Source organism: Lolium rigidum, chromosome 1 (assembly GCF_022539505.1).
Source record: "Lolium rigidum isolate FL_2022 chromosome 1, APGP_CSIRO_Lrig_0.1, whole genome shotgun sequence".
Taxonomy (NCBI): Eukaryota; Viridiplantae; Streptophyta; class Magnoliopsida; order Poales; family Poaceae; genus Lolium; species Lolium rigidum.
Window position 1 is genome coordinate 14,859,122 of NC_061508.1, and position 9,094 is coordinate 14,868,215.

Below are 9,094 nucleotides of genomic sequence, written 5' to 3' on the forward strand. Positions count from 1 at the left end.
GAGAAAGAGAGCACGACTGAACTGGTTGCTATTCCTGCTTAAAAGTAACTGACAGAAGGGACATAGTTCAGTGACGAAGATAGTCGGAAAAGCATCAAAACTTAATGGTACTCCAAAATTACAACAAAACGACAGCTAGCAACTCAATCAAAACTCTCATGTTTCCCTAGGGAATTTCTCTTGAACGTATAATCCATGTCTACTCTCTCTGCACCATTGCTCACAGGAGCTTTAAACTTCAGAACGAGGCCCAGGAAGATGTTTTTGCACCCACTGCATGAGGGAACAGCGACAGACCTGGAGGAGCAGGAGGAGCACCTGATGCACCTTCATCAATGACGCCATAACTCACCAGAATCCTCGTGATCAGCACGCCAGCGACGTACGATAGACCGGAGCAGCTCACGGCGATCGTCAGGTAGTACATGAGTGTCTTGAAGTAAGTGCTAGGTCTGCTCTTGACATGCGCCTTCCCGAGCGCTAGCAGGGCAATGCATGCCAGGGACGCGGCGGCGACCACCATCATCTTGTTCTCCCGGTCGTTGCTCTCGCGGAACGACAGCCCGTAGAGGACCGGTGGGAGCAGCCCGAAGACGATGTATGATAGCAAGGCCATGACCATGTGCAGCTGGGCTTTCGACCGCCTTCCGAGGTTCACCCAGTAGTGGCCAATCCGTTCGTCGTTTCCGTCCACGTCTTGGATGTCTCTCAGGTCGGCAATCTGTTTTCATATCGACCAGGAAAGGATATGTTAGTATCTTGAAGTTTGTGGGTGAGTCTTCTGTGACGATCATTGGAAAAGAGAGTGGATATTCAGTCAGGAGAGGAGCTTTTTTACATTGTGGAAAATGAGAGGAAGTCCTCCGATAAGATTGGCTATTCCCAAGATGAATATGTCCACTGCAGGCAGGGTAACAACAGAATTTCATTAGATGAAACAATATATATATATCAGTGCCAAAATTTCAAAATAGTGAAGCAAACATGCGGTTCCAAGAAGAAAGTAGTAACTGACATGTTTTGGCACCGCTTGATGCTGCTGCTGAGACAACAGACAGGCTGGTGATGGATTCGACCAAACCTCCATACACGATAGCTTTCAGTATATCCCAGTCATCCCTCTGTTGTGGTCTAGGAGCAGCTGGATTCACATCTTCCAAGACTGGTACTGCTACATGAGGTGGATCTGCTGCTCGAGGATTCGGCGAAGTCAGTATGTCGCCCCTTGGGATGATACCTGTCACAAGGAAATACTTGGTCATTAGGTACACAGGAGAGATCCAGATGGAACTAAAAAGAGAGTGGACAAATTTCAGATTTTTTGCGCTGCATTTTTTTTTACTAATTTAGTTTCGGTTATGTGATGTTATTTGGCAACATTTATAGATACTTGAAAGAGAATTTGTTTGTTCCATACATCCGTAGGTGCATACCTGCCAACCTTATCTTAATTTATTTTTGCAGATAGGCAGTGTGGGAACTGGGAATAGATCTAAAAGGGAAATAAACCACACCTGGTGCAATATTCGTCACATTCGGGCTATCAACCTTCACTCCTGGTGTGTCAATTGCAGGGGTGGAAAATGAACCATTCCAGAAGGCTTCTGTGGCAGCTCCTTGAACATCTGAACAAGTACTACTATCAGTTTGCATCTCTAGATAACAGTAGCTCATGCATAATAAATCACTTAATCAGACTCACCTTCTTGGCCAAGTAGGTAATTTCCACCCAAAATAGCATCGCCAGCAGGCTTTAGGGGAGGCATTTTACCGGTTAACACTTCCATTTCGTCGGTGTGAATGATTCCTGAATGTGATATGTCTATTTTTCGTTACTCTATTCCACCACCCTGACATACTGTTCTTAAGTAAACTGTTGATTCTTCTTTGTCATTGTGTTTTTATGCAAATATAGTCATTGCAGTCTATTTCCTAAAAGTAATCATCAGTCAATCCATACAAAATAGGTTCCATACCTACAGCAGACGACATGTGAGATGATGTGCTAGCTGCTGCCGATGTGGTCGTAGATGACATGGTAGCTGTTTCTAATGTGGTTGTAGTGGTGATTATAGTAGTGGTAGTTTGATGTGTTGAAGAAGATAATTCATCTGTCGACTGCTCGGGTTTTACAACTTTGTCATGAGTATGCACATATGATGTGCTAGTTGCAGTTGTTGTGGTGGCCGTATCACCAGAATTCGCTGCACCTTGTAACTGTGGAGTCTGTAGCGAATCTGCACGATGTTCACCGGAAGTCGCTGCATCATGTAACAGTGGAGTCTGTAGCGAATCTGCACGATGTTCACCGGAAGTCGCTGCATCATGTAACTGTGGAGTCTGTAGTGAATCTGCACGATGTTCAATTGTTCAGCTTATGTAAGCATGGATTGCAAGATAATTAAAAAAGAATCATTCTTTCAAAATATAAATAACAAAGAACTATTTATGAATTTTGTTACATACGTGCAACAGCTTGGTTTGGGCTATCTCCTGGCTGGAAACAAGACAGAAGCCAACTTGTGCAATTCTGAGATGGATGCATGTCCTCTGATTCAGGAGGAGGCAGAACATCAACTTGTTGGTCCCTCCTTCCAAATATTCGAAATATGTTGAAACTACATCCTGGTGACAAGAAACAAGTTGCGCATGTCCCATTGGATCAAAATGAAATGTTGAAGCAACCAATGCACAAGCACGTGTATAGTGAAAATACAATAACTTTGTTCTGAAACTGAAAAAGAACTATATAACTGAAAAAAGAAGCGGTTATCGATACCTGTTGGAATGAAGTAAGAGAAGCATGACAAACATCTGAACACGTCGGGTGCTTCTTGCCCACCACTTTCAGGTGTAGGAGCCAAAGGCGCTTCTTGAGTATGCAGTCTTTTTGGTTGCTCAGTGGGTGTCGTTGGTCTCGCTCTCCTTTTCCTTTTTCTCAGGATCACCCTCCGGGTTATGCACGACTTGCAATTGGGGCAGTACAGGTCATGAGTTTCTTGCTGATCCAGAATCTTCTCGAGATCGTACTCTTCGATCTCAGGCTGAACCTCGGTTACATGTTCGTTCTTGGCAACTTCAGTTGGAAAATTTTCAGTTTTGTTGATTTGAAACATGTGTGTTATCTCAGGTTCGGCGCCATTGGGGACCTGGTGTGAACTGCTGGAGTGCGATCCGTTTTCTTCGGGTTGGGCCTCTGTTTTATGTTCGACCTTGTCAACTTCATCTGGGAAAATCTCAGTTTTGTCGATTCTAAACATGTATGGTATCTCAGGCTCGGCACCGGTGGAGAGCTGGTGTGAGCCATTCGATTGTGATCCTTTTTCTTCCAGTTGAGCCTTGGTGACATGTTCTTCCTTTTTAACTTCATCTGGGAAAATTTCAGTTTTGTCGATCCGAAGCATCATGTCTGCAATCTCAGGTTCGTTGCTGTTAGAGACTTGGTGTGAACCATTTGTGTGTGATCCATTAGCTTCTTGAGCGCTGCCATTTTCATGTGTTTCAATCTCTTTGCCTTTAGGGCTCGGAGTCTCATTTGTCTCCTCCTCTTCAGGGCCTGATCGTGCCGCTTCCGTGACCAGGTATCTGGCGCTTACTTCAGTAATGATATGAGGAACTGATAAAAACAAAAAGAGCAATATCAGTACAGAGTTAGACGCAGTGAAGCACCTTCTTCAGTTTATTTTCATATGAGACTATTTTGTGCAGCAAAACAATTTGAAATAATATGACAAGAAACAAATAACCCAGTGCAGATATGCGAGATGAACTGAAGCTGATCACTGCTATGCTAAATCTTCTGATATCGCCGTATATATTGTTTCAGATTCTAACACTTGTTGAGAAATGGCAACTAGTATTCACGGAGGGCCATAGGCCAGTACATGTACATGTGTTACAATGTGCAGTAAGCCCCTCATACACTGGGGAATACAAGAAAAGGGGCTATACAACTCTAACACCCCCCTCAAACTCATGGTGGATCAACAACACTGACTTTGGAGAGAAAGAAACTATACTATGCTCTAGTCTGGGCCTTCCTGAAGAAGTCAGCAAGCTGTAGCTCGGAAGGCACCTAATGAAGAGCCATAACCTGATCCTGCACAACATGACGCACATAGAAGGCATCAACACCGATGTGTTTGGTGAGCTCGTGCTTCACCGGATCAAGCGCAATGCTGATGGCACCAGTACTGTCCGATAAGAGAGGAGTCGGAGCGTCAGCAGAAACACCAAAGTCCGCAAGTAACCAACGTAACCAAGTCACCTCAGCCGTAAAGGGAGCCATCGCTCGCAACTCAGCCTCAACACTCGAACGAGAGACTGCAACCTACTTCTTGGTCTTCCAAGCAATGAGAGAGCCACCAAGAAAGACACAGTAGGCAGAAAGAGACTTACGATCCTCTGGATCGCTAGCATACGTAGCATCTGAGTAGGTCTGGAGCTGTAAGGAGCTGGAGCTAGGAAAGAAGAGACGACGGGAGATAGTGCCACAAAGATACCGGAGAACACGAAGGAGATGACTATAGTGGACACTAGTGGGAGCAGACATGAACTGACTCAGAATGTGGACCGGGTAGGAGATGTCAGGACGAGTGACAGCAAGGTAGACAAGGCTCCCAACCAGGTGACGATAGCGAGTCGGGTCCGGAAGAGGATCACCATCAGTGGCACGGAGGCGGACATTGAGCTCCATAGGAGTCTCGACAGTGCGCTCATCACCAAGAGCGGCACGAGTGAGAAGGTCCTGAATATACTTATCCTGGGAGATATAGAAGTCATCGGAGGTAGAGGAAACCTCAAGCCCAAGAAAGTAGCGGAGAGGACCAAGATCAGTCATGATAAATTGATCACGAAGACGGGCCTTAAAAAATGCAATGTACTCGGGGTCGTCACCCGTTATGATCATGGCATCGACATAGAGAAGAAGGAGAGTCCGACTACGAGAAGGTGTGTGGACAAAGAGCGCAGGGTCATGTGCGCTAGGGACAAAACCAGCAGAGGTCACAACAGATGTGAAACGCTGAAACCAGGTGCGAGGGGCTTGCTTAAGGCCATAGAGAGAGCGCCGGAGACAACAGACCATGCCATCGGGAATAGAGTAGCCAGGAGGTGGCTGCATGTAAACCTCCTCACGTAACTCACCATTAAGAAAAGCATTTTGGACATCAAGCTAAGAGACAGACCAGTGACGAACAGAAGCAACGGCAAGACGAGTACGAACAGTGGTCATGTGAGCCACTGGAGCAAAGGTCTCATCATAGTCACGGCCATGCTCCTGCTGAAAGCCACGAGCGACAAGACGAGTCTTGTAGCGCTCAAGAGAACCATCGGAGCGAGTCTTAATCTTGTAGACCCACTTGCAGGTGATGGGACGAATAGATGAAGGAGGAGTGACAACATCCCAGGTGCAAGTACGCTCTAGAGCAGCAATCTCCTCAGCCATCGCTAGCTGCCATTCGGGATGAGCAAGAGCATCCCGATAAGAGGTCGGCTCAAGGACAGCAGAAAGACCGTAGTGAGTGGGAGAATAGCGATCAGGAGGAGGACGAGGACGAGCACGAAGATGATGAGTCGGCTCGGACGGAGAGGGCATCACACCAGAGGTGGAGGGCATGTCAGGAGGGGCAGTGCCATCCTCACGTGGACGACGGGAGTCATGAAAAGGGTAGGGAGGGACCACCGTAGGCGAGGAAGGTGACATGGGAGAGGAAGGTGTGGAGGGTGGGGAAGGTGGTGAGGGAGGAGAGGGGGGTCTGGTGGGCGAAGGAGGAGAAGGTGGTGAGAGACTCGGCTGAGCAGGGACCTGAGACACAGGAGGAGGTGAGGCAGGGAACATGAGAAAAGAGATATCATCCACCGAGAAGAAAGAGGATCGAGGAGGGACGCGGGTAGAAAGGACGGGACTCATCAAAGGTGACATCCCGAGATATGCGCATCCGACGACCAATAGGATCCCAACACTTATATCCCTTGTGCTCAGGGCTGTAGTCAAGGAAAACACACTCAACAGATTGAGCAGTCAGCTTGGTGCATTCGCGTGGAGCAAGAAGAACATAGCAAACGCAACCAAAAAGACGAATGGTCGAGTAATCAGGAGTGTGACCAGTAAAAGGCTCAAGAGGAATACCACCCTGCAAGGCTGTGGAGGGCTGAAGGTTGATGAGATAGGTGGAAATAGACACAGCCTCAGCCCAAAAGTGAGGAGGAAGAGAGGCAGCGATCATCATCGCACGAGCCGTCTCAAGCAGGTGGCGATGCTTGCGCTCAGCCACGCCATTTTGGGCATGGACGCCAGGGCAGGAGAACTGGGCAAGAGTGCCCTGCTCAGCAAGAAAACCACGCAACAGCTGGGAGATATACTCACCAGCAGAATCAGCCCGAAAGACACGTATAGGCAAGAAAACCACGCAACAGCTGGGAGACACTCTGCGAAAGAACATCGGCAGCTCTAGCATCCTCATCACACCACTGAGTAAAAGTAGCCAAACTATCGCGGTAGGAGCCAAGAGCCTCTGAATAGGCAAGTACCTGCTCCTCATATGCCTCATCAGCAGCAACCTCGGCAGACTTGGCTGCGTCCCGATCAGTCTGAGTAGCATCCTCAGCAAGGGTCTGCGGCACGGACGGCGGAGTAGGAGGCACAGGAGCAGTGGGGTGCGGCGGACAAGAGACCTCGCCAGTAAGAACACCCCACAGCCGAAGACCGCGCATGTGAATTCGCATAAAGGCAGCAAACTCTCCATAGTTGGTACCATCAAAGATCACTGGGCACCGATGAATGTTGACATAGCCAGACGAAGAGGATGCCATTTTTTTTTGCAGATCTGGATCTGGCTGGTCACGAGGCTGGGCTCGAGCAGCTCAGCTCCGCACGAGAGGAGGCAGGCCAGGGGCCAGCGGCGGGTGAGCAGCCGGACCAGGGACCGGCAGCAAGCGCCCCGGGCAGCGGCAGGCGAGCGGCCGGCAGCAGGTGGGCAGCCGGAGCAGGGCCGGTGGCAGGCGGGCTGGCCGGTGCGGAGGGATCCAGGGCGGAGCCGGCCGAGGCGAGCCGGGGCGGAGGGAGGCAGGGCGGAGACGGCCAGAGGCGGAGACGGCCGGGGCGTGGCCGGATCAGGACTCGCCGGAGACGGGACCGGCCGGTGCTGGCCGATCGGAGTTCGCCGGTGCGAGCTGCTGCCCGGGCAGGAGCAGCCAGAGAAGAGGTCGACCGGGAGAGGGCCGGCCGGAGACGAAGAAGAAGTAGGCTAAGATAGGAGCAGGCCGGAGAGCTCGCCAGAAAGATCATCGGCGGCAGCACGGAGTTGCTACGTGCAAGAGTAGCTAAACCTAAGCTCTGATACCATGTTGAGAAATGAGAACTAGTATTCACAGAACTAGTATTCACAGAGGGCCATAGGCCAGTACATGTACATGTGTTACAATGTGCAGGTAAGCCCCTCATACACTGGGAAAAGAAAAGGGGCTATACAACTCTAACAATACTAACCTCTGTTCAGCGAACCGTAGAACGGTTCTTTCTGAACTAATGATTTCCGTTCAATTTGGTGGCGATAGCCCTGATGATTTAGGATACCGTTTTCGCACAGACTAGCCAAGCGGTACGTCCAATCGCAGTGCCGGCACTTCCATAGCCCTTCAGTAAAGCAACAGAAAGCTAACTTTACTATGTTATATGTCAACCAAATTGCCACAAAGTGAAAATTGTTGTCTGCAGTCTAATGAAAGAAAACAGAGCTTTCTAGCTCATAACTCAATGATAAAATTTTAAGATTTTGGGAGCCTCCGGGCCACGGCGATCATCTGTCTGCCGTGGAGGCTACCTATCACTGTTCTGAGTGGACACCGAATTTCCTAGGTAATTTTAGGTGGTGCCTAGATTAGATTGGGTGAGAGGGATCTGTGGCCCAATAAAAGCAAGAGTTGGCAGCCAAAAGATGTTGGTAGCCATCACTATCTGACATATGTGTCTTACCCTCCGATCCGTACTTAATTAGCATGTGTTTTCCCTGCGAGCTATGTCTTCTGCGCTGTTCCTCTAAACTGATGGCAGTAGTGTTCACTGCATCTCAAGTTCTCAACACATGAACGAGGGAACAGATGCAGTAGCGATGACTTCCCCACATTTTCGGGTCCAGACACAGAACACGATTTTTTAAAAAGCAATATGACAACACATGAATGAATTATTGCTTGCCAGAAATGGTAAGAAGTACTAGAGACATAATAATGCAGCAGGAGTTGTCTCCTCAAGAAAAAAATCAAGGAAGAGAAAATTAATAAATGAATCGAGCAGGAGCAAGTTCATCTTATCTACAGCAATGGAAGAAACAGGGTACTAATTAAAGGTGTCACCTTTGGCTGGATCGAAGGAGATACTCTTGTGCTGCTCCTCTTCCTCAGCAGCCTCTGCTTCTTCTCCATTGATATGGCCATTATTCCCATTTCCGTTATCATGGGCAGCATGCTCCAGCAGCCTCTTCTTGATCTCCCTGGTCAGCAGCTCCCCTGCGGCAGCATCGCTGCCTCCCTCCTCCTCCATGATCTCCACCTCCTCCTTGAACTGATCCCACGCCGGCTCCGCCACCACCTCCATCATCCCTCTTCTTCCTCACCAAGCACTATATAGTAATAGTACTAATAATTCACTTTCTTTCTTGGTCTTGCACTCCTGCTCTGCCCAACGAGGCGATGAGGTTTTTATACTGGTGTAGCCCCAATCTCTATGTAGCAGCCATGTGTGCGCAAGAAGCTGCTCCTTCTCCAAACTAATTACTAGTTTATTGATGATGAAAACAATGGGTGTTGTCAAAGCAGGCAGGCAGAGGGATGGGATTTGACTTTTGGGAAGAGGATCGTTTATCATGTGGGATGGAGAATTGGAGATTGGTGCTGCCGGGAAGCAATTACGTGATGGGCACCTGCCTTGCCTACAGTCTGGCTGGCCCACCTGTCACATGTGCACTGTCCCACCTTTGCTCCTGCACTGCTGCTTGGCTGTTCATTTCGGTCACATGGAGTACGTGACAGGATAACGTTAACTTTTTCTTCTTGTATGAATATAAATGTGAATCCAAGGGCCAACTAATATCCA

The 9,094-nt window shown here is 48.6% G+C and overlaps 1 protein-coding gene across 2 annotated transcripts; it reads right to left on the bottom strand.

The window, feature by feature from the left end:
* On the bottom strand, positions 1-8,872 carry LOC124684965 (membrane protein of ER body-like protein). 2 transcript variants are annotated; one of them, XM_047219228.1, is made up of 10 exons: positions 8,356-8,872; positions 2,780-3,616; positions 2,467-2,625; positions 2,271-2,351; positions 1,977-2,213; positions 1,703-1,807; positions 1,515-1,625; positions 1,016-1,237; positions 839-900; positions 1-721 (listed from the first exon to the last, which is right to left on the bottom strand). In XM_047219228.1, the coding sequence occupies exons 1-10, from the start codon at positions 8,597-8,599 to the stop codon at positions 239-241; spliced, it is 2,541 nt and encodes an 846-aa protein (XP_047075184.1). In that variant the 5' UTR covers positions 8,600-8,872; the 3' UTR covers positions 1-238. The 2 variants fall into 2 exon arrangements, with proteins under 2 accessions (XP_047075184.1, XP_047075183.1); XM_047219227.1 differs by having other exon boundaries at positions 1,977-2,351.
* Positions 8,873-9,094: the final 222 nt, after the last annotated feature.

Coding starts and splice junctions, on each gene's coding strand:
- LOC124684965 (XM_047219227.1), bottom strand. CDS start 8,599: ATGATGGAGGTGGTGGCGGAGCCGGCGTGGGATCAGTTCAAGGAGGAG. Junction 1,808..1,976: donor TCACATGTCGTCTGCTGTAG/GTATGGAACCTA, acceptor TATCACATTCAG/GAATCATTCACACCGACGAA. Junction 901..1,015: donor ATCAAGCGGTGCCAAAACAT/GTCAGTTACTAC, acceptor CCCTGCCTGCAG/TGGACATATTCATCTTGGGA.